Raw genomic sequence first — 25,715 nt, 5'->3', positions numbered from 1 at the left:
TTTCAAACCATGCTTTTTTTTTTTTATTTCAAGAAAAGGATATTAATATATCATCATCCTTGCATCTCGAATTTTGAACGATTACATAAAATTCGTCATCACTTCGGTTCCATTGATCGTCAAATGTTGTACTACTACTATTTAATCCTACCTTCATTTTTATTCCTAAGGGTTTACTTGTTTATCTTCCCCCCACCCCTTTTCACATATATAAACGAGTATAAATAGTAACAAAATAATAATGATGATGATGACATTATATACTATAAGTAAAAAAAAAAAAAAAAAGAATGTCATACCTTTAATAGTCTCTTTGATATGATCCTTTTTTCATCTAGTGCAACACACATTTTCAAATATGGGGTGCCAAAAAAAGGAAGATTTAGAACAATGAGAAACTTTGTTAGAATCATTGCGCGCGAAGCTGAAAAGACCTTTCGCGCGTAAGTGTCACGTTCAAAATTCTACTGCGTGGCTTGAAAAATGAGTGACATGATGTATGATGGAAAATTAGGGTTTTTCGTGCAAACCTTTTTTTTTTCTCCTTTCCTTTCTCCTCTCTCTTTTTTTTTTCCTCCCCCCTTCCATATACAGAATGTACATACGCGAAGAATCCATTTCATGAATGTTTACTAAGAAGTTAATAAAAACGCAATCTGATGGTTGTATGACAATATTATACCATTGGAAAAAATTTCAAAGACAATGGATTTTAAGTATATACATCGGCAAGAATTGACGAAACTATCACAAAGCCATACGATTAGACGGGGAAATACGCTATATTTACTATTTTGGAATGGTTTACTCATTGGGAAATATACATATTTGGTCACCTATTATGCACTCAAGTAAAGCTGAACAAGGCAGGATACAGGGATAAAATCCAAACTCTATTTCTCTGAAATAATGGTGATTAACTAACTTTTGATATGAAAGTTAGATCTCTGGATATACCGTGTTATTGGTTCTGTTGGTTTCATATCGATCTAGGGCGTTCGATGGAATGATCACGTATTAGGAATACGCAACAAGGGAATCATCATTATTATTACTTTGGACGTGCCGTCATCAAGGATGTACGAAGTTCGATAAACAAGAAATGAAAATAGTAACAATGACAATGGATTATTATTATTATTATTGTAAAGAAACAATTGATATTATGAATTATTAGTCTGAATTCAAGAATGGCAAAATGTTGAGTCAAGTGGTGCATATGGATGAATATGAAGTTTATACTAGTCAAGATTGGCGACTTGGATTTCTACAGTTTTGCTTATGACAACAGGTTTAGGTAAGCTGGAAGGATCACCATCATCATTATAGATTATTCTAACGTCTATTGACTCAACTTCTATTTTATATTTCAATATAGCCAGCTTCAAGGAAATGGACAGTAGTTATCTTTTTTTTTTTTTTTTTTTTTTTTTTTTTTTTACAACCGAATGATTAAAATCAATAAAATCTATTATGTTCTATAGTATTATCTTTACTTTTTTTTCCCTCTTATTATTCAACAGTTTCAACTTCAATTTTGGTGATAAGGATGATCTAGCTTATATACAGTGAATGAGAATAATGGTAGTCTCTTTTGGAAATAGAATCGGGCAACGAATAACAAGATAAGCACATCAACATAATGATGGATCACGATAATTACTTTGATAATTTGCAATAATATACCTTTTATAACAAACTGGTGAATGATGAATGATGGACAATATGGTATGATAATGGATCATGGATCTTAATAATGAATCCTATTAATATAGAAACATAAAAAAATGAAATAGGATTTATTAGAGAAGAATGTAAAGACATGGTACACTAAAAAAAAAGAAAAAAAAAGTAATCACTAGATAAAAACTAATACTAACTACCAATTACAAAAAAAAAAAAAAAAAAAAAAGAGAGAGCCGGATGAGACCAAAAGATACTTTTTGCATAATTTACTTTTTGTCACTAATCAGTTTTCATCATATCTAATATCTAATCTGTTACAAATATTTCATCCAGTTTGAATCCTGTTATAAATCCAGTTTTCAAATCAGATACAATTCTAGACAAAAGTAGTTGCATATGAGAAGAAACTTGTAGATCAATAAATATAAGACATAATTGATTTTCTTTATTTCCAAATAAAATAGGTAAACAGTAATGTAACAATGGAAGAAATAAGAAGGCAAAAAAAAAAGAAGAGTTAATCTCACTTTGAACTCCGTGAGCAGCATTTAGCATAGCATTCGTATGCAGACGGCTACATATTTCTATCCATTTATGTATATGTAATGTTTATATAAAAACAATGATCATTCTATACATTTGGGATACCAAATTATACTGGGAAAAGTAACTTTTTTTACTAATCATCATTCGTTTTTTTATATATGATAAAACTATATCTGAATCAAATACTAAGTCTATATCCCCATCTGATTCCTTTTTATTTTTGAGGTTAATCAAAAAAAAAAAAAAAAAAAAGAAAAAGAAAAACAAGAGTAACCAGATTAGGTTATTTATTTACAGTTTAACAATACTATATATAGTTTGATTTTTTTTATGTGTGTTTTGTTTATACAAGAATACTTTATAAAATAAAAAAACAAAATAAAGAACATGCATGCTATTGTTGAAGAGCAGCGATTTGATCTGTAGCCATATCCATTACAATTATCATACCTTGAAGCATATGGCCAGTAATATGACAATGGAAAGCCCATAATCCAGGATTTGTCTATTGAAAAAAGAAAATGAATATTTATATATCTATATATTTGGTCAACTTACAGCAAAAATCCGTATTTTCGTCCAACCACAAGGAACACCATGTTTTTGTTCTTTTCCTTTGTTTTTGACATCAACAGGATAAACCAAGGTGGTATCTCTAGGTATAGGATGTAAATAAGTTCGAATATCTTTGTCTTGTTCATGATCATATTCACCACCACCATCAGCAATAGGATAATGTTGAAATCCATGCGAATGCCAGGGATGACCTTTTTTTTTTTTTTTAAAGAAGGCAAATCAATAAATCAACATAAAGAAAATTTTTTTCTATTATTATTATTATTAATATTACTTACTTGCGCAAATACCATGATTGATCAAAGTAGTTGTATGGATGACCACATCAATGATTTCATTATGTTGGATAGGATAGGTTTGTAAAGAATCATCATAACCATCCCAGGTACCATCACGATTCATTTGCATAGCAGTGTTATTCATAGCACGTCGAGAAAGTGGGAGACCTTCTTCAACATGGAGACGCAATTCATCGATGATTGGAACTTGCCATTCTGGAGGAGGATGGTTATTGATCAACCATCGAGTAGTATTGTCTTTCATGATATGTTCCTTGGGCATCAACACAATAGTACGATCGGGAGCAGTACTGAAGTCATGTTTTTTGGGTTCAAGAGGTTCCATATCAGGGAAAAACCATTGATTGAACTGTTTAGGAAAATATGGTTTAGTAGGATTACTTGCTTTCTGTAATGTTGTACGTGCAAATGCTGGTGGACAATTGCGAATCAAATCTGTACGAGTCCTATCACCTGATGATCCACCAACATAATTCATAATAGCATGACCAGACGTTGTTGTATTAGTAATCCAATAAGGTTTTGTTGCAATATTATAAGAGGTGCCAGGAGCTTGATTCGCTTTGACTAAGACAGAAAATCGTTGACCAGAGGATACTTCCAAGTAAGTGGTTTCAAAAGGTTGGATTAAATTGCCATCCACTTCGATCACCGTCATATTATGTTCAGCAATGGAAAAACCTACAGAGGCAAAAGTAAGAGCGCCAATCACACGAAATCGATAGACCTTGCCATGCTTGACATCAATAGCAGCTAAACCGGGACATTGATCATCATCATCATCATCACCATTACTATCTGAATCTTCATCATCATCGTCATCATCGTCATCATCATTATCATGTCTTTTGTTGTTGTCATGATGAGATATCCCTTTCAATTTTCCACCTCGACCATTAATCAGGTATTGATCAGCAGCAACAAATCCTTTATAGTAGTTCCCTAAATAGTAAGCCAATCGACTTTCAGCACTTTCTGCCCACCATTCCGATAATTGGATAATTCTTTCATCATCATATTCATAAGGACCATCCTTTAACGGCGATGATGCTTCCTCTACGTCCTTATTATTATCAGTGAAGCTGTTGTCATGAAGTGCTTCGGGAGGCCAAGCATCATCACTGGGATAGATAATAAAAGGACCTTGTATACTTTCATCTTGGAGACCGACATGAGCATGATAAAAGTAAGTACCGACTTGATCAATAAGTTGGAATCGTTGATGATATTCGCCACCAGGGGGGATCGCTGCTTGTGTAACGTTAGGCATACCATCAGATTCAGTAGTACCAATTTGAAGAATACCATGGTAATGTACTGTTGTCGATTCTCTTGTGCCAATATTGCGTACAATTATATGTATGTCATCATTCATTGTAGCTCGTAAAGGAGGACCTGGATATTGACCATTCACTAGCATCACTCGACTGACTTGTTTACCACAATCAGGATTTAAATCCCCTTCGCCAATATTCAATTCAAATGTACGTAACTTGCCTTCCACTAGGGTTATCATCATGTCTATAAGGAAAATCAATAAGATGTATACCCTCATCATCATCATCATCATCATATAATCAATAAATGAAGTAAGATGTAAAAAAAAAAAAAAAATGAAAAAGAATTGAAATAGTACTTTTTTTTTAACCTTTTGCTGCTTTTTATATCTGAAAACAAACATTCAAAAAAAAAAAAAACTTAGCTTTTTGCGCATTTCTGTCCAATTATTTATGTTGATCAATTATCAACAATAACAATAACAAAAAGAACAAAAATATTATCATCAGTACTCAGTGATTTCTGACAGCCGTATAGCAAAACAAACCGGTAGTGCTTCTATATAAGCTGATGTCTCATGTGGTTTGTCCGTGGTATCTGTTTATTTAATTTACCTCCTTTCGATCTATATCAATCCTTTTTTTTTTTTTTTTTTTTTTTTTGTTTCCTAAGCCCAATGAAAAAGAATCAAAATCAAAACAATCTTTTGTGCCTTTTTTATTTCTTGACTCTCTTTACTCTATTTTCTTAAATCAGTACTTCTCGATATTCTAATTATAGTAAAAAAAAAAAAAAAAAAAACAAAGAGTGATCATCCATCTTAATATAACCTTCATCTAAAGGTCTGTGAGTTTACAGCAAGGGGATCAAAATATAAACTAAAATAGAGGGGGGGGGTTTAGAGGGACAATGAAAGAAAAAGAGAGATATAGAAAGTTGACGGTCTCTACGTTTGATTTAGTCATTATACACGTATGCAGGAGACGAGGGAAGAGGAATGAAAGAAGTGGATGAACGATCGGAGGCGGAAGTAAGTTTGTAAACAGCTCATCATAAGCAAACAAATCTGCAACTTGCCTCGCAGCCAGTTCTTCAAAATCATCATTCACTTTCGTTAGTTGATTGAATGAATATAATTTGATATGAAATGAAGATTTGTTTCCATATTTTGGGACTGACTATCATGATCATCGTCATGCTGATAAAAGTCAATGCGATTGTTTCATAAATACACGAATAAAATAATAATAATAATAATATGAGTTACTCTTCCTTCTTTTGTGACATGTTTAGCAAAAAAAAAAAAAAAAAAAAAAAAAAAAAAAAAAAAAAAAAAAAAAAAAAAAAAAAAACACTGTTTGGATCGGCAAAAAAAAAAAGAAACACGTGGAGCACTCCGTTATAATAGAGATGAAATTTGATAATTGTAATTTGGCAGAGAAAAATCTTTGAAACGAGGCGCAACCAGTTCAGCATCATCTGATCTGGATATTCTCAGGTCATGAAGACTTTGCAAATCTGTACTGGAAAAGGGAAACAAATAAAATTTTGCTACTATGTTTAACTTTTTTGTTTCCAATAATACGTTTTTTCAGCCATCAAGTTACCACCGGCTTTTGTCAAATAGACGGTTGAGACGATTTTGGCTCATTATTTATATTCTTGAAATAGATCACATCATTATTTTTCATTTTGGTATTACTGTTATATTGTATACCACGGTCCTCTTTTAAATAAATAAATAAATAGAAAAAGATCTAACTCTTTTGTTACCATTTCTATTATCATAATAAAAGAGAGAGAGAGAGAGATAGAACTATTAACGGACGCTATTACTACTATTGTATTGTTAGAGAAAGACAACGGATCAAATCTCAAATTTAAGCCTCCAAAGTCATTTCTTGTGTCACTATCATCATCATACTTCCACAACTTCAGGTAAAACTTGTTACCATAATATACATACTTTGATCATTTATCTCTTCGTCTTTTTTTTTTTTTTTTATATATTTTTATATTACTTGATATTACTTGTAGACAATATCGTGCGTATTAACCAAGAATTGTGATGTTATCATGAAATATAATCTATCATTCAAACGTTACTATGTGACTTTAGATAACAACAATCAATTACTGTATAATTCATTAAACTGAAATGAATTGCCCAACATTTTTTTTTTATGTTTATTAAAGTCATATACAAGCTTTCAATCAAAGATATCCAAATTAGGAAGATCTGAATGACAAAATAAAATAATTATAATAAAAAAAAAAAAAGGAATTCAATTGAGTTCCAAGCGAACTTTAGACAAATCTGGAATGAGAGAGAGAGAGAGAGAGGGAGAGGACCCCTTGGTCAAAAAAAAAAAATTGTAGCTGACACATGAATATTACTCTGAGCTTGAAAGTTATCGACTGTGTGGAAAAAAAAAAAGAGTTTAATGAGTCTTTCAAAGAATCTCCCTTCTTCCTTTTCCTTTTCTTTTTTTTTTTTTTTTTTAATAATAAGTATTCTTCATCATTTATTTGATATTCTTCTCCTCTTTATCCAGTTATTTTGTCTCTATTTATTGAAGAATGACTCTATTGACTTCGTTGAAAGATTTTACAAAGAGACATCGACGAGGTCTTATTGTCACTGCCACGCTTGCAGGTGGTACTTATTTAGCCGGTCGTTATGCCACCAACAAAATAAAGGAATATCAAGAAAAATCAACCAGTGAACGTTTAGCTAAAGAAAAGTAAGAAATCATTAGAACAATTTAGAAGAAATAACTAACTTTTCTTTTTTTAAAAAATAGTTTGAAACGTCGATTTCAGCAAAATCAAAACGATTGTGTATTTACTGTGTTGGCTTTATTACCTACTCTTGGTGATCAAATCTTGTATGAAATGAATGTGGAAGCATCTTGGACCAAATTACAAGAATCTCGCAAACTAGAAAAGTTGGAATTAAAAAAGAAACAAGATCGTGCCTTACGAAAACAACAACGACAAGAAGAGAAGGAAGCTAGGATGGTTGCACAGTTGGAAGCAGTGACAATAACAGAAGAAGAAGAAGCAAAACAAACAACAACAGAAACACCATCAACAGTAGTCGAAGAAACTTCACAACCGGCTAAAACCTCGGAAGACATTAAGGAAACTACTTCAGAAGAAGACGATGCATTGAAAAAACCATTGGATATGAGTGTTGGTAGTATCTCTGACTCTGTTTATACAACTGGAACTGGATCTTCTTCTATGGTAGTGGTGGATCAAGATCAAGGTAATGAAGAAGAAGATGATGATGATGATGAAGAAGTTATACCTGAAGGACTGTTAGACAAGAAAGCCAAGTATCTATTATGGGAAGATATCAAAGTGACAAGTAAGTAATATATATATATATATATATATATATATATTTGAAAGGTTTGCTTATTCACATTTTATCCTATAGGTTTCACAAGAACATTAACTACGATTTATTCAGTAACATTATTAACTATGTTGACACATATTCAGCTCAATTTACTTGGACGATTTACTTATGTTTGGTCAGTCTCTGTTTTGAATAAAAGTGAACCTACTATTCGATTACAACATGATGATAATGATCAACCGGAAAATGGCTTTTTGGATCCATTAACTGAACGTATGTTCCTTAGCGCTAGTTGGTGGTTATTACATCGTGGTTGGAGAAAATGTGCTGAAAGGGTGAAAGATGGTGTTGAACAAGTGGTTGGAAGGTATAATATATATAATAATTTTTTTTTTTGAATTATATCTAATTTATATTGTTTTGGATGAATATAGTATACCTTTGAAGAGTATCCTTACTTATGATGGTACTGAAGAAATCATTCAAAAACTCCGGAAGAACATTGAATACGAAGATGATGGATATACTCCCTTTAGGTAAATATAAGAATTTATTTAATAATAATGTTAACTTTCTTTATATATATATATATATATATATAGTTTTAGATCATGGATGTTACCCGATACGCATGAAGAAGAATTGGAACTTTTAAGAGAGACTGGATTTTCAGGAATGGATGATACCAATGAATCTACTGTTACTTTACGTCAATTATTAGATGAAACTAAAGATTTTATTGATAGGTAAAAAAAAAAACCAGGAATTATAATCTTATCCATTTGATTCATTTGACTAATTTGATTTGATTTGATTTTTTTTTTAATTTGAATTTTTAAGCCCTGATTTTATTACGGTGTTTTCTTGCTGCTTAGAAGAAGTTTATAGTATTTTTGATCATAATGCATTTGGAAAGGTTTTATTACCTAGTCCTCTTGATTCTTCAGTACAACGTATTCAAGAATTGACGAATGATTCGATTGAGATCAAAAAAATGACTTTAGCTAACTTATTACCAGCCATTAGTCGACAAGCTCATTTGGTCATAGCTGGCAATGAATACTTGAATGTAAGCATTCCGAACAAGGGTGGGGGGAAAAGAGTGGGGTGGAAAAAGTCAAAAATCAAAAAAATCAAAAAAAAAAAAAAAAGGAGGGAAGAGGAGAAGCGGAAGATATATTATAATGATATATATAGACTTGATTGAACTGATTTTTTTTTTTTATTGAATTGATTTTTATAGGGATTTGCTTATCTTAAGGAATTACAAGCATTCTCAGCCATGATATATACTCAATATGGACAAGAAGTGACAAGTTCTTCTTAACTAGTTATTATTTATATTTAGTTTAGATTTCTTTATGATTCTTATTATGATTCTTATTATTATTATTATTAAACTATTTGAAGAAGAAGAAGAAGAAGAAGAAGATGTATACTTTCAATAATAATTAAATAATAATAACGATGATGATGATGATGACGAACTCCATCTGGTTATTATAGGCGGTGCGTCAATTTATTTATTTTTTTGGGTTGCTCAAAAAAAATTTCGCACACGTTTCCCGTTCTCTTTTTCCTTTTTCTTTTCTCTCTCTCTCTTTTTTTTTTTTCTTCTATACATTTACATCTCTTCAAAAAAGAAATAAAAAAATGTAAGAAATATTCTTTTTTTTTTCCCTTTATATATATATATTAACCTTTTTTTTTCTTAAATAATAATAATTCTTTTTATTTATTTATTTATTGTATTAATAGATGGCTGAAATCAGAAGAAAACTCGTCATTGTTGGTGATGGTGCTTGTGGAAGTAAGTTTTCTTTTATTATCTTTTATTATAAACAATATGTTCATTTCTTTTTCTTTTTTTCTTTTTTTTTTTCTTTCTTTCTTTCTTTCTTTTTTTTTAATAGAGTAAGTTCTTAATAGAAGCAAACAAACAATATATATATATATATATATATATATTATGAACTCATAATATATTTTATTATTATTATCATCATCATCATCATTTGACTTTATCAAATAGGGTAAATTATATTATTTTTATTATATTATTATTATTTTATTATTATTATTATTATTAACTTCAATATTATTATTATTATTATTATTATTATTATAGACTTGTTTATTGATTGTCTTTTCAAAGGGTACCTTCCCTGAAGTAAGTTTGTAACCATATGCTTAAGCTCCTTTTTAGACCCAAAAAAAAAGAATGAATTGGGAAATTATTATTATTCTCCCCTCCTCCTCAAATCCTTTTTTTTTTAATGATCTATATATATATATATAGTTCTATGTTCCCACCGTTTTTGAAAACTATGTGGCTGATGTTGAAGTCGATGGCAAGCACGTGGAATTAGCATTATGGGATACAGCAGGTAAGAATAATAATCATAATAATAATAAAAAAAAATAGATCAAGATAAAATAATATATTAATCATTTTATTTTAATAATAGGCCAAGAAGATTATGATCGACTTCGACCTCTTTCATATCCTGATTCTCATGTTATCTTAATCTGTTTTGCTGTGGATTCACCAGATTCATTGGAAAATGTTCAAGAAAAGGTAAAATAACAATAATAATATATGAATTGATTTTATATTTATATTTATTATTATTATCAATCAATAGTGGATTTCTGAAGTCCTTCATTTCTGTCAAGGTTTACCTATCGTACTTGTTGGTTGTAAGAAGGATTTAAGAAACGAACCTGCTACTATTGAAGAACTTCGACGAAATTCTCAACGACCTGTCTCCTTTGAAGAAGTAAGTTTTTTTTTTTTTTTTTTAAGAATATCTCATTTTTTTTTCCTTTTTTTTTTTTTTAGGGTTCCTCTGTGGCTCAACGTATCAATGCCTACAAGTACTTGGTAAGTAAAACGGGTTTTTGGGTTTGAAGAGCTTGGCGAATTATCCCAAAAAGGAAGCTCATCATCATCATTGATTTTCTCTCTCTTTTTTTTTTTTTTTATTACTGTTTATAGGAATGTTCTGCAAAGACTGGTGAAGGTGTTCGCGAAGTATTTGAACATGCTACAAGAGCTGCTTTGATGGTTCACAAGAAGAAGAAGAAGAGTGGTGGTTGCACTGTGTTGTAAAAAGGAAAATAGGACTTTTTAATTATTTTTTTTTTTGGAAAAAAGATCCTCCCCTCTTCCTTCTTTTTATTATTATTATATATTTTTTTTTTTTTTTTTACTTTTATTCACACAACACATATTCACACATAAACACACATACACAAAACAGATATATTGGAAATATCAAATCACACCAATCCCCCTTTTTTCCTTTTTCTCCCATTCGTATTTTTTTTTTTATATTGTTTTCTTGACTTTTGAAGTAATAAAAAAAAACTACAGCTTATCTTGTTTGGGACTCCGTTGTCGGTAATACTCGTTTTTTTTTATTTTTTGATAATTTTCTCTTTTATCTTTTTTTTTTTTTTTTAAAAAAATGGAATCAAATAATAAACGAAGTATAGATCATTTAGAGGATCAAACGAATGATAACACCAATGATAAGAGACAACGCACAGAAAAAACCATGGCTATTTATAAAGAACCTTCTATTTTCAACTTTCGACCCATGGACGATATTACCAAAGTGATTCATGACTTTATTACTAAATACTGTGGTCAACAATATGTTGAAGTAAAATATCAAAAAAGAAATAATCAATAAAATGATATTTATTATTTATTTATTAAACTATTTTTTGTTTTTAATATAGATTGAAGCTAAACTTGGTGTCTTTATAGATAAACATACTAACGAACGACTTTTTTTGGACTGTGAAACGGAAACAGGTAAAATATATATATATATAATAAAGATAGATTTAACCTTTTTTTTTATTTATTATCATTAAAGTGATACCTCAACATATGTCACGTCAAATACGATTTGAATCCAATATGCCTTTACAACAACATAAATATTATAATAATATGTTTAATGATTTAGTCAACAAGTCACAAGCAAAGGATTATAAAGGTGAAAGAATCAAATATCGACATACGCGTGAAACTGATAGATTTCATGATATGGGAGGAAGAAAAAAATGTAGAGTTACTATAGATCAACAAACAGGAAAGGTAAAAAAAAAAAAGTTCTTTTTTATTTTTTTTTAATTCATATTATTATATAGATTGTACCTGATGGAATCATTGAAAAAGTACGATTGGAAGATTTGAATATCCATTCACCGACACAACCTTTGGATTATAGAATATCTATCAATCTTGAAATTCCACGCAAGTTATTATCATCTTTTGGAAAATAATCCAATTCTTATATCTTATTTTATTTATTTATTTAGAATCTATGCCTGAATCTCCATACATATTTGAACGTAATAAGGATCGATTATCATATCAACATGGCGGTTTGAATTTTGATTTAACTCAAGTGAAAGGAGGTCAAACAAATGATATGGAAGTACGACATGAATTGGAATTGGAATTTATGGACGCTGAACTTTTACAAATTGAAAAACTCAAATTGGATCGAAAGGAACCTTCCTCATTTACTCTCTCTATAGAACGCTTTGTCAACAATATTAGGATCTTATCAAAACATGCCAAAATGATGTAATCCTTTTTAGTCAGTTAGATCTTATGTTTTACATGCATTTACAAAAAAATAAAAACCATATTATTATTATTATTATCATCCTCATTAGGCTCATTTTGAAATGAATATCATTTCATTTTGTATAAATAGCAACAAGAACTAGCATACATATTTATATATATATATTATATTTATTATTATTACTGATGATACATTGAGAAGAAGATATCCTAATCACAAGTTGTAAAAGGGTCCCAAATTATTCAAAGGTTTTTTTTTTGACTTTTTCAGCATTGACACCTAGCCCACAATGAACTGGATTAATATGATGAAGATGTAGAGTAAGAACCTTATTGTAGAGATCGATCACCAAGTCCACTTGAGTACTGAAACTCCATTAGCATGAAAAAAAAGAAAAAATTTGGTTGGGAGATTACTGGTAAGCGTTTTTTATAGCTCCGGTCACCACCATGACGTGGTTTTTGGGGGGCCACCTTTTTTTCTTTTTTTTTTTTTTTTTTTTTTTTTTGCTTCTTTTTTTCTTTTCCTTATTTTAATCTTACTCCTCCTCGACAAATATCATGTTACCTTTATCATTATTACATACTGCGGCAGGTCATCCTATGCTTGTAGAATTAAAGAATGGAGAAACCTTCAATGGACATTTAGTGAATTGTGATAATTGGATGAATTTGACTTTACGTGAAGTGATCCAGACATCACCTGATGGCGATCGGTTTTGGCGATTACCAGAATGTTATATCCGAGGCAATACAATCAAATATCTTAACGTACCAGAAGAAATTGTGGATATGGTCAAGGAAGAAGAAACACGACAACGACAAATGGGTGGACGAGGACGTGGACGTGGCCGAGAAAACGGCGGTCGTGGTGGTACTGGTCGTGGAGGGATGAACTATCGTGGAAATACTCGTGGTGGTCGTGGTCGAGGTGGTAGTGATGGTCGATCATAGGCAAAAATCTTTTTCTTTTTGTTGTTGTTGTTGTTGTTGAATACCTTTTTTTTTTTTTTTTTTTTAGTAACTATCTCACATCATTCCTATTGAAATAATAATAATAAAAAAAAAGAATACTAGAATCTTTATATATATTATATATGTATTTAATTGATTTCCCTTTTTATGATTGATTTCTTTTTTTTTTTTTTTTTTTTTTTTTATCTATTGAATGATAAGTGATTTTTGATGAATGTTTGGGTTTGATCTCAGAGTTAAGTGGCGTGCTTGAAGGATGATTGGTTCAGAGAATTTGTCGGATGAAGAGCATTTTTTTTTTTTTTTGTTTTCTGATATAATCTGATTCTTTTTTTCTTTTCCCCCTTTTTTTATTATCTCTTTCACCTTTTTTTTTTTTCTCAAAAAGATGACTAATCTATTAGATATCACTAGTGATCAACAATTTACTGACCTTTGTTCTAAGAAGGATGCTGTTCTTGCTCTCAACTTTTGGGCTTCATGGGCTGAACCTTGTCAACAAATGAACGATGTCTTTACTGAACTTGCTGGCAAGTTCTCTGCTATCCAATTCTTAAAGGTATAAAGAATATTCTCTAACTATTTTATTGTTTTTTTTTCTTTTCTTATTCATGTTTATTATTATTATTATTTTATGTTTTGAATAGATTGAAGCGGAAAACTTCCCTGATATTTCAGAACAATATGAAATCTCTGCTGTGCCAACTTTTATTATTTTGAAGGTAATTAGTTTGAAAAAAAAAAAGATCAATTGGTTTTTCATTACTAAAATAATAATAATAATAATTTATATATGTTAGGGTGACAAAATTGTGGATCGAGTGGAAGGAGCTAAAGCAGCGGAATTATCCAACGCTGTGACGAAACATGCAAAGGGGATTTTGAACAAGTTTAGCAACACTACTTCATTGGAAAACGGAAACAACAATAGTAACAGTAGTAATAACAACAATAACAAATCCAAAGACTTGAATACACGTTTAAAGACATTGATCAACAGTGCTCCAGTAATGATCTTTATTAAAGGCACACCTCAACAAGTATGTATTTATCTATATAAGAGAAGAATTTTGATAACTCTAACTTTTATTTTATTTTTTATAGCCTCGATGTGGATTTTCTCGTACGTTGGTTGACCTTTTAGGGGAACAAAAAGTCAAATATAGTTCATTCAATATTCTTGCGGATGAAGATGTACGTCAAGGTCTCAAAGTATATTCAGATTGGCCCACTTTTCCTCAAGTCTATATCGATGGTGAATTGATTGGTGGATTGGATATCATTAAAGAATTAGTGGCCTCAGGTGAATTTGCTTCCATGTTACCCAAAGAAAAGAGTCTGGCTGTCCGATTACAAGATCTTATTGAAAAACAACCTGTGATGGTATTTATCAAAGGTACTCCTCAAGAACCTCAATGTGGGTTTTCTCGACAAATGGTGGCCATACTAAATGATCGACATATCAAATATGGTTATTTCAATATTTTATCCGACGATGAAGTCAGACAAGGACTCAAGACTCATGTGGACTGGCCTACTTTTCCTATGTTATTCTACAAGGGTGAATTATTGGGTGGTTTGGATATTGTCAAGGATATGATAGAAAGTGGTGAATTTGACCAAGTATTGACTGCTTAGTTTTTATCATACTATTAGGTTTATCATGTTATCAAAAAAAAAAAAAACAGCTGAATAAAGTACAATAAATAAAAGTTTATTTACAAAATGTCTATAGTTTGTTTACGTTTTTTTTTTATCTATTACGAATAAGAGGAAATCAAAAAATGTATCAGAAAGAAGTATGTATGTATGTATGTGCTTGAAGATGAAAAGTCTGAATATAGGTATGGATGCGTGCTTATATATATATATATATATATATATCATTCGTCAACACCAGGTGGCCGTTTTACCCGTACTTGTTCCCAATCTTCTTCTGTTTTAGCTTGTAATCGCTGTATAATAGTATTATTATAAAGAAGAACAAAATAGTCAATTAAATAGTCCATGTTTCATATTCACTTTATAGTATGACTTACGAAATATTCTTCTTGTATACTTAAAGGACGTCGGTTTTTGTCCATCCCTAGTGCCTCCTCCTTCGCAACCTATCAATTAAAAAAAAAAGTGATGTTTTAATATAAATATATAAGGTTTTTCTTTTTTATTATTACCTTTCGATGTCGTAAGTCACGATGGTCATATCGAGTTTGTGTCAATTGTGCTAAACCAAAGGATCCACCTACTATTACAGCTATAAAAGGAAGACCAAAAAGTACAAATGGATGTTTCTTGATTTTCTGTACTGCTGATGATACTTGGTTGGGTCTATGTTGAAATGGTTTTGATGAAAAAGTAGGCATACTTGCAAAAAGTAAGAGCGAAAAAAAAAAAAGAAAAAGAAAAAAAGAAAAAAGAAAGAAAACAAAGAGAAAGTATATGACAAGTATGACAGTTTTTTGAAATACCGCTGAACAAAAAAAAAAGAAATGATGATGACCTGCAAAAGAGTTTATTAAATATATATATTATTGGATCTAAAAAAAGATAATACATTTGTTTGATAATGAAGGAGTTCTACATGTGATAAATAAATAAAAAAAAAGTTGCTATTGTTTTGCCATCTTGGAAGCCATCATAGCAATCACTGAAGCACCTAAACCAGATCCATCCCTTGATAGTTCAAAACGTACACGATGACGTATTTTTTCTCCAAACAGGTCCACCAAAGCACTCATCATATTTGCTTCATATTCAGGATAAAATTCAAACAAAGATCCATCAATAGCAATCAAACAATCATTCTTCTTATCATCATCATCATCATTTATCATCTTCTTGTGTTTTATGATACCCGCCAATCCACAAGCTGCCAATCGAGCAGAACGTTGACCCACCGCTATACAAATAGCCTGTACCAATTGTCGATCTGCCAATGTGGTTGATCCAGCAGGCATATCCATAATATCTTCAAGAACATGTTTTGTTGCTGTCAAATTTGGAGAATGATCACCATGAATAGTAGACATGTATGCTGTTTCAAATCGCCATTGCATATTGAGTTCAGGTGATGATTGTCCACCAAATAGAACCAATCGATCAATCCAATGAAGCATACAATTACGTGCTATTTCTGCCAAATACATGCCACTGATCATCTTTTCAAATAATTGTTCATTGATATTGACAGATTCTCGGTTCAACTTGTTATCATACATTGTGAATGGTAGAATGCGTCTTTCACAATCAAATGCTCCCCATTCCATATTCACTACCATTTCATTGGATAGTATTTTGTTATTGTCAGCTTCAAATTTAGTAATTCGGGAGATATCTTCATAATAACCTACAATCATCAAAAAAAAAAAAAAAAAAGAAAAAAAGATTGAGTATAACAATTTAGACAAAAAAAAAAAATTATCCTTACATGTATTGGAACCTGTGCCTAAAATTACACCCATGGTCGTTTCAGGATGACGATAAGCATGTGCCATCAATGTTCCCACTGTATCATTCACAATCTACCCAAAAAAAAAAAAAATATTCTCTTTTAATTCCCATTCAAGGCTCTGCTTTCCAAAAGAAGTAAAATACTCTCTCTCGGAGATTTCCCTCATCATGATAAAAAAGACTTACAGCAGCAATATTGACCAATAAATTTTTACGATGGAAAGCATCTTGTAATAAAACAGCAGGATCCGTACCAACCGCATTAGCACAAGCAAAACCTTTTGTCCATTGTTTTAATTCACCACTATTGATGGAAGTTTGCCAGATAGGAAATGAAAAAGTATAACCCATATCCACCTTTTCATGAGGATCACCATGTTCACTGATGAAATCATCCACACAATCGGCAATGAAATCACATAAATGTCGCATATCACCAGTCTTCAGTTGATCTGATACTACATATTTTTGTTGATGAAGATGATATTTGCCTTGACCCAATAATTCCACTTGACATACGCGTAAATTGGTACCTCCCAAATCCAATGCCAAATATTTACCTTTTTCTTCCCCTGTAGGACGACCACTGACAAAACTAGGAATCATCGCCACTATATATTTTTAAAAAAAAAAGTCAGAAAAAAAAAGTCACTAAAATAAAATAAAATACTATTTTTTACCAGTAGCACCATGATGATCTAATCCTTTTTGCATTTCTTTTATAAATTGATCCACAATAGCATGCATATGATCAGTAGTGATTTGAAATTCGGATTGAATTTGTTCTATGGCTTGTAATTGTTCAGAAGTACCTTGAAACTTGTTGGATTGATGATAACAATAAGAAGATTGATTAGAACCCATATTTGTGGGAATAAAAGCTTTGGAAGGTGACATGATTCAAAAAAAAAGAATAATTAGATTTATATACAAGTACAAAAACAGAATCAAACTGGGAAAAAAAAAGAGGGGAAAAAAAAAGATACCAGGGAAAAAACTTTCGATATTTATATTTGAAAAATTCAGTACTCCCAAGTCAAGCAGGGCTTGCCTATTTTGGATATTAGCCATTAAAAGTTACACCGATTATTTAGTTAGAGTGGATAATCGGGGTTTCCACTTTGTTCTAATGCAAAACCAGATTTTCCCATTTTTTCCCAATTCATCATCATCATACATTACGTAAATAAAGGATCATCAAAGAAATAAATAAATAAAAGAGGGGAAATTATGGATAGATTCTACTTGAAATAACATGAGATCTTTCCAATCACCTTAGCAACGTGGTTCAACCTTGTTTTATATATATATATATATATATATATATATATATATCGTATGATGATGATCACAAGGGATAAAAGTAACAAACAATCATCATCTAACCAAAATATTTGTTTCATTACTAGATCATATTATCTTTCTTTCTTGTTTTTTTTATTTTTATTTTTATGATGGATTATCTCTGTTTAAATGATAAACATGGACCCTACAAAGATGGATGATGAACCTGTAGTACGAACCTATGAAAAGTACAAGGTGGGGCGGACCTGGAACCAATGAAAACACAGCAAACTTTGATGTGTCAAGATGAGTTCTATCTAAGCTAGTTACATATCTTCCCCTCCTTTTTTTTTTTTTATTTTCTTCATTTTGTATTTATCTCTTTTTTTTATTTATTTATTTATGCTTTACTTTATAAGAAAATATCCTATCATTACAAGGTCATATTTACGTCATTATAGTCAACAACAGCCTTTGATACAGTTGAAAAATGCTACTATTCATCGTTATGGTGTCAAAGAACCAGTGTTTCAAAATTTAACTTTGTCTATTGAACGTGACCAACGTTTAGTTATTGTGGGTCCCGTGAATGCGGGTAAAACTACCTTGGCAGAAGTAAGTCTTTTTTTTTTTTTTTTTTTGTGGTATACTTAACCTTTTTTTTTTTTTCTAAGACTTTAGCAGGACGTCATTCTTCACAACCACTTTCGTCCATTGAATGGCCATTGATTAACAAGAATGATGTAACATGTTCACCTTATCCTTCTGATCATATCCGTTTTGTCTCTTTCAAAGAAGAATCAGGTGTATTCAACTACAATCAACATTATTATCAAGAACGGTTCAATTTCAGGTAACCTCGAAGATATGGTCCCCAATCCTTTTAAGAAAAAAATTGATGATTTTTTTTTTTTGGGAATGATTTATGCAATAGTGATCCAGATAATGATTTGACATTGATGGATTATCTTGATCAACAACATCAACAAAATTCAATGGAAAAAAAGAATATGTTATACAAAGTGGCTGATCAATTGGATTTGACTCATTTATTACCACTTTCTTTCGTCAAATTATCCAATGGACAAACACGTCGTGCTAGGATTGCTCGTGCTCTTTTACGTCAACCCAAAATGCTTATTCTTGATGAACCTCTTAGTAAGTTTTTTTTTTTCCCTCGATAGGTTGATTTATTAATTTCATCTTCATAGTGGGATTAGATGTAGATCATCGAAAAAGATTATTGGCATTACTAGGTCAACTATCAAAGGAAAATTTACCGGTCATCCTTGTTTCTCGTCCTCAAGATGAGATTCCAGAATGGGCGACAGATGTAGTGGTATTGGATGATCGAAAAATAGTATGGCAAGGACCACCTGATGAATATATTGCACATCAACAACAACAAATGCAAGCTGAACGACAAGAAAAAGCGGCTTATCGAGCACAGGCATTACTGAAGGAACAGCATGTGGATCGACCAGGTATAGTGGAGCTCAATCAAGTCAATGTCATCTATTCTGGAAATAAAATCTTGGATAATATTTCATGGAAAGTCAAAGAAGGAGATCGATGGGCTTTATTAGGTCCCAATGGTAAAATAAAAAAAATAAAAAAATAAAACAAGAAAGATTCATTTTATTCTAAATTTTTTTATATAGGATCGGGTAAAACAACATTATTATCGTTTCTAACAGGAGATCATCCACAAGCTTATGCCAATGATTTGACATTATTTGGTCGACGACGAGGAACGGGAGAATCCATCTGGGAAATTAAACAAAAAGTTGGCTTGGTGAGTCCTGAGATCCATTTGTATTTCAATCCAACCATGACAGGCATGATGGCAGCAGGCACAGGATTTTATGACGTGATGGCACAAAGATCATTGGATGATACCCAAATGGCTACTATTGAACGTCTATTTACCGAGTTTGGCATTAACCACGATTGCCTTCATCGTCGATTACAGGACATGTCTTCCGGTGAACAACGTATGGTATTGCTGGTGCGCTCACTTGTCAAACAACCACCTTTGATCATCTGGGATGAACCCTTTCAGGGCCTTGATGCCGCCATGATCCACAAAGTCAACAATTGGCTCGAACACTATCTCCACGACTCTCAAACTTTGATCATGGTCACCCATCATGAAGATGAAATCCCAAGAGCTGTTACAAAACGGTTTCATCTAGGTCCTCATGGCACGGATGATAATCATCGTTATCAAGATTCAAAATGAGAAAGAAGAAAAAAAAAAAAAGAAGATACTACAATAAATATTAGATAGATATATTTCTTTATTTTCATCCAGTTTCTTTATTCAAATAATAATAATAAAAAAAAATACACATACTTTTCAATCTATGCTATGTACAAAAATAAATAAATAAATGTGAATGCAAACAATCAAAATAAAGAATCAATCAAAAAAAAAAAAAAAGAGAGAGAGGGGTATTCAATGAAAAAAAAAAAAGAAAAAGAATCACTATCTACAATCCAACACGGAATAAAACCTGTTTTCCTTTCTTGCCCTTCTTTTTCTTGTTGTCAAGAGATGATGTGTCGTGATCTGTGTTGCCAGATTCCATAGATTCATTTTCATTTTCCTTTTCAGATGATGACCATGCAGATCCATTATTATTGTTACGGCGCATATTCAGTACGGTAGGATGAGGTCGACGAGATGTAGGTAAAGAAGGGAACTGTTGACTAATCACTGGGAAATCTTCTTCCATTGATTTCTTTGCTGATGAACTTGATCCCGCCCATGCTGTTTTATGTTGATTCGTTTGAGGAGTGGGGAATAACATGGGTGAACTTGATCTGGATGAGACGGGTGAGCCACGTGGGGATGGGCCTCTTGAAGAAGCATCGATCATAGTTGTTCCATGAGCCGCCGCATTTGCTACACGATCCCATACACCTGCTTTGGATTTACTTGTTGTTCTTGTTCCACCTACACGAGTGCTTCCACCCTTAATTACTAATACTCGTTTTGATGTACCATGACCAGTGACTTGATTTTCATTCAATGGAGTTAATGCTGGGAAATTTTGAAGCTATTTTTTGAAAGAAAAACAAATTTAAGATACATTATATAGATATTTCCCAGAATTATACTTACATTGGCTTGAGTGTTCCTCCAGGCTTGCATAATTTCACGTTTCTTTTCATGATTATCCATCAATTCTTCCACATCTTTCAAAACTGATGTTGCTTTGGTCGTATCATTTCCACACAAGCTGATGATTTCATCCACGTAATCCTTGATATCCAAGCTATTATTGCGATAAGACGTAGTAAGAGCACGGAATTGTTCAACACTATTGGGTCCATTCAATAATCGTCCAAGTTTCATCAGCACATTAGCATGACGTTGTTTGATCGTTGCATCTTCTTCTGTTGAAGTCGTGGTAATTGTACGAGTTGTATTACTATTGGATGGATTGGAAGTAGAAGGTTGTCCAAGTCCAGGCCATTGTTCTTCATCGTTTCTAGATAAAGAGCCAAAACCCTTTGGCTTTTGTAATCTTGTGTTTTGAGCATTATTTTTCTTTTTGGGCTGACCAGGAATTGTACGTTCAGATGACGGAATATCACCATTGATACTTGGGAAATCAGAGGAAGATAAGGCTGGTGCAGCAGATGACGAAGAAGACTGTTGCTGTTGTTGTTGTTGTTGTTGTTGTTGCTGCTGCTGTTGTTGTACTTTTTGCTTATTTTTGCCACGACCGCTACTACTAGCATGTTGAGATCCATAATCAAAACTAAGATCTACACGTCCAGAAGCTCCATGTACTTCAACCTATCACAAAATCAAAGAAAGACTGAGCTTACTCCTCATCCCTTTCTTTTTTTTTTTTTTCTTGTTTTGTTTTTACCTCGTGAGCTTTCAAATCAAGTTCAGATTCGAACACAATAAACTTCTTATCCAAACATTCACGATAAAGACAAAGATAATGTTTTTGATCAAAATGTTTTTCCTACACCATATATTCATAATAATATTAGTACGAATTGTGTCTTCATTATTTCTTTTTTTCTTAAAAAAAACTTACCAATCCATTGTAATCAGGATAATATTCATGTCGGAAGCCATTACGAACACAAATATGACACTGTTCATGCTTGTCCCTACAATGAATATATAATTCATCATCACCATAGAATCGTTTACGACAGAATCCACATTCTGGATGGCCTTTGAATCCTGAGTCATCATCCTTGTTCAAAGCTTCTTTATCACCATATTTGTGATGTTTATTGAGTTGAGCTGCGGTATATAAAGTATGTTCATGAGCAAAGATCTTTTTGTTTTTGATACACAGATCACTATTAAAAAAAAAAAATTCAATAAGAATAGGCGTACCTTTTTTCTATTATTATTATTCTCACTTACCATAAAACGAGATTATGATCCTTCGCTGTATGTTTCTTGAGTTCATTCCAGTTATCACAAGCCACAGCACAATTGGGTTCTGGACAATTGAATTGTAATAAAAGCATGGTATCTTGATGAATCTGAGTATCTTCAAATCGAATGTCCAATTTCTTGTCCACACAAAAATAATCCTTCTTAGTAAATGCTTCAAAGGGTTTCACAGGATCTTTGGTAAACATGAGTGTCTTTTGTTCCGTCTATACAAAAGATCAATTCAGTATTTCTTTGTTTTTTTTTTCCTTATTCCCTCCTCTTACTTACGTTACAATAAACACAATTCTTGGTATGATATAGAGTTCGGAGACGAAGAGCACAGAGATGACATGTACGATGATTACAAGCTGAGAGAGCATAAGTAACAATGGGTTCAGTACAAATAAAACAAGTATCATTATCCTCTTGATCATCACTATCATCTAAAGAGTTATTATCCTTTTTGTTCTCCTTCTTGCTATTATCATCTTTATCGTTTTGTTTCTTTCTCCTGTATCGCCGTTGGTGTTGTGGTTTCTTGTTATCATTATGTTGTCGCGTCGGTTTGACAGATGAATGGGTGCGATCAACGGAAGAAGCATTACCTTCTCCTGCTTTAGTAGTAGTAGTAGTAGTATTTTGATGAGTGGAATCCATAGGAGAAAGAGGGTAGTGATGACTAATATCGAATATTTATGTTAGAGAAAGGGAGAGAGAGAGGGGAAAAGAGAATAAAACAATAACCAAAAAAATAAAAAAAATAAATAAATAAAAAAAAAATCAAATTCATCTGGCAGACTGCGGCTTACAAACTAATTAGCCAATCGGATCTCCTCTTTTTACTACGACAGAAATTTACCCCAGAACACAGGTAAATCCATATGATATTTCTGATGGATGGTATTGGTAGAAGGATGTGATAACTATTAAAACATATTGGATATGAAACAATAATAATAAATAAAATGATGATGATATTTGTCAATGAATATGATTTTACCAAGTGACATATAATTAGGAAATATCAATAGGATGCTCTAAATACATTTATGAAGGTATTACACTTTATTCAATAATAAATGACGGAATTCAAAGAATAAGATGGCGCAAAAATAGGAAATAAAATATCGTAAGGATAGAAAATAAATGACGGGGAAGAACAGAGAGAGTTGTCGCATAATCAAATAGAGAATATAAGAAAATAGATATCATTAAAAAAAAAAAGAGCAATCAAAAAAAAAAAAAGGAAATCCACCAATTGAGTTCACCAAGTTAACATATAAAAAATAAAATAAAATAAAAAATGAGTAATACTTATCCAGATAAAAATATTTCACTAGCTTACCATTTAAGTGTAACGAGATCGCCGTAGCGAAAGTAGGATGGCGATAACCATCCCGGAAATTGTTGAATAAAAAAAAAAAAAGGCTGACCGTAACCACGCAAATGCGCATTAGCGACCACGGTCAAGCCCAAAAACAAAAAAGAGGTAGATCAATGGAGATACAGATAAAGGTGGTTGAGTTATTAAAGGATGCTTGTAAAGAAAAGGATAGACCAAAAAAAAAGAAGGCAGACAAAAAAGCAGGCAGATAGGCCAAAAAGCAGGCAGGTAAGATGAATGTAATGTAAAGAAATAAAAAAAAAAAAAAGTTAAATCAAAGGGATCCCTTTATAAGTAAATGAATCACTCGTGCAATTATGAACTAATTTTAGTTGATAAAATGATGAGACAAGATGTAAGCGAGTTTTATCATCTTTTTTTAAATATTAGCAACATTTCTATCTTTATATCGTATCTAATTCATCATCATTTTTTTTAGTATTAACAACATTTCTCTCTTTCTATTGTATTTAATTTATCATTTGTCTTTTTTAGTATCTACTTTATTATTTTTAGTATCTACTTCATAATTTTTTTTTTAGTGTTAGCAACATTTCTCTCTTTATATTGTATCTAATTTATCATCTACTTTATTGTTTTTAGTATCTACTTCATCTTTTTTTTTCTTTTTTTTTAGTGTTAGCAACATTTCTCTCTTAATAATAAAGTTAATTACATAGATGTTCTACATTAAATTCTATTATTACAATATTTATGTACTAAGTGATACATGGTACTGACTTGTTTTTGCCGTGTTTTAGTTTAATGACTAGTTTTTTTTTTTTTTTTTTTTTTTTTTTTTTTTTTTTTTTTTTTTTTTTTTTTTTTTTTTTTTTTTTAGTTGTTCTATTTTAAATGGTAGTATGATTGTGTACAGCACATTTATTATTGTATTTTTTAATTTCCATTGATGTGATGAATCATCATTATTATATTTGATTTATCATGTTGGCTGATAAAAGAGTGTTTTGACATTTTTCAAAGAAAAAAAGAAAAGAAAAAGAAAATGCTGTTCTGTCAGAAGGTAACTAGAATGAAGTATTTTATATTTTATCAGAAATTTGTACAGTGATTGACGACAATGTTTCATCATCCATCATACAATCGTACAATCATCCATCATACAATCGTACAATCATCCAACATATAATCATCCATTATCACGTATCATCCATCATACAGTCATCCATCATCCATCCTGTAATCATCCAATATACAATCATCCGTTATCACATATCATCAATCATGAATCATCGATCATGAATCATCAATCAATTGATACCTAAAAAAGAATGGACAACACCCAAAGCTGCTAAAAATATAAAAAGCTTATGTTACTTTTCTTTTGTGTCTTTTATTATTAATAAACAAGTTATCATCGATGTGTTGTGTGTTTTTAATGTACTCTACCGCCATCTCTAGAGCGATATCTGAAAAAGTGGTAATGCGCCATTCATTTTGGGAAAGTACGATATTTTATTTGATAACATCACGAAAAGCATTGTCTTGCGACCCGACAAAAAACCTTGAAAACACTGTATATCCGTAGTAATTCATCTTATTGGTAAATTTATAAAATATAGTATGAATAAGATAAAATATAAAGAATGCTGTTCAAGAATAGAAAAAAAACGTATATATCACGAAGAATGATATAAATCAGAAGAGGATGAAATCAATTCAATTATCATCTAACAAAAATCAAAAATTTTATTGAATAAAAAGAGATAATATACACCTAATAAACCATCGCCAAACATAAAGACTTTCTTTGATTCATTGTCTTTTGACCCTTCAAATTCCGCACCGGCCTTTTTTTTTTTTTTGAACCATCAAGTTTCATT

At 31.3% G+C, this 25,715-nt stretch overlaps 10 protein-coding genes across 10 annotated transcripts; 6 read left to right on the top strand and 4 right to left on the bottom strand.

The window, feature by feature from the left end:
* Window positions 1–2,503: 2,503 nt before the first annotated feature.
* BX664DRAFT_354673 (Cupredoxin) lies at window positions 2,504–4,714 on the bottom strand. The gene is made up of 3 exons (XM_051547754.1): window positions 3,087–4,714; window positions 2,791–2,999; window positions 2,504–2,737 (listed from the first exon to the last, which is right to left on the bottom strand). The coding sequence occupies exons 1-3, from the start codon at window positions 4,678–4,680 to the stop codon at window positions 2,627–2,629; spliced, it is 1,914 nt and encodes a 637-aa protein (XP_051404785.1). The 5' UTR covers window positions 4,681–4,714; the 3' UTR covers window positions 2,504–2,626.
* A 2,162-nt stretch (window positions 4,715–6,876) lies between these two features.
* Window positions 6,877–9,255, top strand: BX664DRAFT_320661 (Peroxin-3). Its single transcript, XM_051543166.1, has 7 exons — window positions 6,877–7,129; window positions 7,190–7,758; window positions 7,831–8,119; window positions 8,187–8,288; window positions 8,355–8,498; window positions 8,593–8,821; window positions 8,996–9,255. Exons 1-7 carry the CDS (start codon window positions 6,966–6,968, stop codon window positions 9,077–9,079), a joined length of 1,581 nt encoding a protein of 526 aa, XP_051404784.1. The 5' UTR covers window positions 6,877–6,965; the 3' UTR covers window positions 9,080–9,255.
* A 64-nt stretch (window positions 9,256–9,319) lies between these two features.
* Window positions 9,320–11,149, top strand: BX664DRAFT_320660 (GTP-binding protein rhoA). Its single transcript, XM_051543165.1, has 8 exons — window positions 9,320–9,407; window positions 9,511–9,562; window positions 9,879–9,922; window positions 10,052–10,139; window positions 10,221–10,330; window positions 10,398–10,532; window positions 10,595–10,636; window positions 10,751–11,149. Exons 2-8 carry the CDS (start codon window positions 9,511–9,513, stop codon window positions 10,862–10,864), a joined length of 585 nt encoding a protein of 194 aa, XP_051404783.1. The 5' UTR covers window positions 9,320–9,407; the 3' UTR covers window positions 10,865–11,149.
* A 101-nt stretch (window positions 11,150–11,250) lies between these two features.
* On the top strand, window positions 11,251–12,439 carry BX664DRAFT_377238 (CYTH-like domain-containing protein). The gene is made up of 5 exons (XM_051548760.1): window positions 11,251–11,420; window positions 11,500–11,575; window positions 11,640–11,863; window positions 11,917–12,022; window positions 12,088–12,439. The coding sequence occupies exons 1-5, from the start codon at window positions 11,313–11,315 to the stop codon at window positions 12,360–12,362; spliced, it is 789 nt and encodes a 262-aa protein (XP_051404782.1). The 5' UTR covers window positions 11,251–11,312; the 3' UTR covers window positions 12,363–12,439.
* A 453-nt stretch (window positions 12,440–12,892) lies between these two features.
* Window positions 12,893–13,381, top strand: BX664DRAFT_320654 (uncharacterized protein). Its single transcript, XM_051543164.1, has one exon. The coding sequence runs from the start codon at window positions 12,923–12,925 to the stop codon at window positions 13,313–13,315; it is 393 nt and encodes a 130-aa protein (XP_051404781.1). The 5' UTR covers window positions 12,893–12,922; the 3' UTR covers window positions 13,316–13,381.
* A 204-nt stretch (window positions 13,382–13,585) lies between these two features.
* BX664DRAFT_320652 (thioredoxin-like protein) lies at window positions 13,586–15,066 on the top strand. The gene is made up of 4 exons (XM_051543163.1): window positions 13,586–13,895; window positions 13,984–14,058; window positions 14,137–14,376; window positions 14,441–15,066. The coding sequence occupies exons 1-4, from the start codon at window positions 13,725–13,727 to the stop codon at window positions 14,972–14,974; spliced, it is 1,020 nt and encodes a 339-aa protein (XP_051404780.1). The 5' UTR covers window positions 13,586–13,724; the 3' UTR covers window positions 14,975–15,066.
* Window positions 15,064–15,728, bottom strand: BX664DRAFT_320649 (cytochrome c oxidase assembly protein COX16-domain-containing protein). The gene is made up of 3 exons (XM_051543162.1): window positions 15,511–15,728; window positions 15,376–15,444; window positions 15,064–15,291 (listed from the first exon to the last, which is right to left on the bottom strand). Exons 1-3 carry the CDS (start codon window positions 15,697–15,699, stop codon window positions 15,220–15,222), a joined length of 330 nt encoding a protein of 109 aa, XP_051404779.1. The 5' UTR covers window positions 15,700–15,728; the 3' UTR covers window positions 15,064–15,219.
* A 217-nt stretch (window positions 15,729–15,945) lies between these two features.
* Window positions 15,946–17,650, bottom strand: BX664DRAFT_256396 (hexokinase-domain-containing protein; the record flags this gene model as incomplete). The annotated part of the gene is made up of 4 exons (XM_051540459.1): window positions 15,946–16,682; window positions 16,764–16,857; window positions 16,973–17,397; window positions 17,467–17,650. 4 exons carry the CDS (start codon window positions 17,648–17,650, stop codon window positions 15,946–15,948), a joined length of 1,440 nt encoding a protein of 479 aa, XP_051404778.1.
* A 505-nt stretch (window positions 17,651–18,155) lies between these two features.
* On the top strand, window positions 18,156–20,391 carry BX664DRAFT_320641 (P-loop containing nucleoside triphosphate hydrolase protein). Its single transcript, XM_051543161.1, has 5 exons — window positions 18,156–18,685; window positions 18,745–18,923; window positions 19,005–19,228; window positions 19,282–19,665; window positions 19,732–20,391. Exons 1-5 carry the CDS (start codon window positions 18,473–18,475, stop codon window positions 20,310–20,312), a joined length of 1,581 nt encoding a protein of 526 aa, XP_051404777.1. The 5' UTR covers window positions 18,156–18,472; the 3' UTR covers window positions 20,313–20,391.
* A 171-nt stretch (window positions 20,392–20,562) lies between these two features.
* BX664DRAFT_289168 (uncharacterized protein) lies at window positions 20,563–23,208 on the bottom strand (the record flags this gene model as incomplete). Its single annotated transcript, XM_051541824.1, has 7 exons — window positions 22,776–23,208; window positions 22,473–22,711; window positions 22,132–22,405; window positions 21,955–22,056; window positions 21,198–21,878; window positions 20,882–21,132; window positions 20,563–20,827 (listed from the first exon to the last, which is right to left on the bottom strand). Exons 1-7 carry the CDS (start codon window positions 23,142–23,144, stop codon window positions 20,563–20,565), a joined length of 2,181 nt encoding a protein of 726 aa, XP_051404776.1. The 5' UTR covers window positions 23,145–23,208.
* Window positions 23,209–25,715: the final 2,507 nt, after the last annotated feature.

This window comes from Halteromyces radiatus (genome assembly GCF_025201355.1).
Source record: "Halteromyces radiatus strain CBS 162.75 chromosome Unknown BX664scaffold_1, whole genome shotgun sequence".
In the NCBI taxonomy this organism is placed as follows: domain Eukaryota; kingdom Fungi; phylum Mucoromycota; class Mucoromycetes; order Mucorales; family Cunninghamellaceae; genus Halteromyces; species Halteromyces radiatus.
Note: the sequence above shows the minus strand (reverse complement) of the source record. Positions and strands in the feature narration are given on the sequence as shown.

Bases quoted from the DNA above. Each gene is read 5' to 3' on its own strand.
- BX664DRAFT_354673 (XM_051547754.1), bottom strand. From the start codon at position 4,680: ATGATGATGATGATGATGATGAGGGTATACATCTTATTGATTTTCCTT. The intron at 3,000-3,086 runs GTAAGTAATATT...AAAAAAAAAAAG, and splicing joins CAATCATGGTATTTGCGCAA to GTCATCCCTGGCATTCGCAT. The intron at 2,738-2,790 runs GTAAGTTGACCA...TTTTTTCAATAG, and splicing joins CGAAAATACGGATTTTTGCT to ACAAATCCTGGATTATGGGC.
- BX664DRAFT_320661 (XM_051543166.1), top strand. From the start codon at position 6,966: ATGACTCTATTGACTTCGTTGAAAGATTTTACAAAGAGACATCGACGA. The intron at 8,289-8,354 runs GTAAATATAAGA...ATATATATATAG, and splicing joins GATGGATATACTCCCTTTAG to TTTTAGATCATGGATGTTAC. The intron at 8,822-8,995 runs GTAAGCATTCCG...TGATTTTTATAG, and splicing joins CTGGCAATGAATACTTGAAT to GGATTTGCTTATCTTAAGGA.
- BX664DRAFT_320660 (XM_051543165.1), top strand. From the start codon at position 9,511: ATGGCTGAAATCAGAAGAAAACTCGTCATTGTTGGTGATGGTGCTTGT. The intron at 10,331-10,397 runs GTAAAATAACAA...ATCAATCAATAG, and splicing joins TGGAAAATGTTCAAGAAAAG to TGGATTTCTGAAGTCCTTCA. The intron at 10,637-10,750 runs GTAAGTAAAACG...TACTGTTTATAG, and splicing joins TCAATGCCTACAAGTACTTG to GAATGTTCTGCAAAGACTGG.
- BX664DRAFT_377238 (XM_051548760.1), top strand. From the start codon at position 11,313: ATGGCTATTTATAAAGAACCTTCTATTTTCAACTTTCGACCCATGGAC. The intron at 11,576-11,639 runs GTAAAATATATA...TTATCATTAAAG, and splicing joins GGACTGTGAAACGGAAACAG to TGATACCTCAACATATGTCA. The intron at 11,864-11,916 runs GTAAAAAAAAAA...ATTATTATATAG, and splicing joins TAGATCAACAAACAGGAAAG to ATTGTACCTGATGGAATCAT.
- BX664DRAFT_320654 (XM_051543164.1), top strand. From the start codon at position 12,923: ATGTTACCTTTATCATTATTACATACTGCGGCAGGTCATCCTATGCTT.
- BX664DRAFT_320652 (XM_051543163.1), top strand. From the start codon at position 13,725: ATGACTAATCTATTAGATATCACTAGTGATCAACAATTTACTGACCTT. The intron at 13,896-13,983 runs GTATAAAGAATA...TGTTTTGAATAG, and splicing joins CTGCTATCCAATTCTTAAAG to ATTGAAGCGGAAAACTTCCC. The intron at 14,377-14,440 runs GTATGTATTTAT...TATTTTTTATAG, and splicing joins TTAAAGGCACACCTCAACAA to CCTCGATGTGGATTTTCTCG.
- BX664DRAFT_320649 (XM_051543162.1), bottom strand. From the start codon at position 15,699: ATGCCTACTTTTTCATCAAAACCATTTCAACATAGACCCAACCAAGTA. The intron at 15,445-15,510 runs GTAATAATAAAA...TTTAATTGATAG, and splicing joins GTGACTTACGACATCGAAAG to GTTGCGAAGGAGGAGGCACT. The intron at 15,292-15,375 runs GTAAGTCATACT...ACTATTATACAG, and splicing joins GTATACAAGAAGAATATTTC to CGATTACAAGCTAAAACAGA.
- BX664DRAFT_320641 (XM_051543161.1), top strand. From the start codon at position 18,473: ATGCTTTACTTTATAAGAAAATATCCTATCATTACAAGGTCATATTTA. The intron at 19,229-19,281 runs GTAAGTTTTTTT...TCATCTTCATAG, and splicing joins TATTCTTGATGAACCTCTTA to TGGGATTAGATGTAGATCAT. The intron at 19,666-19,731 runs GTAAAATAAAAA...TTTTTTATATAG, and splicing joins GGCTTTATTAGGTCCCAATG to GATCGGGTAAAACAACATTA.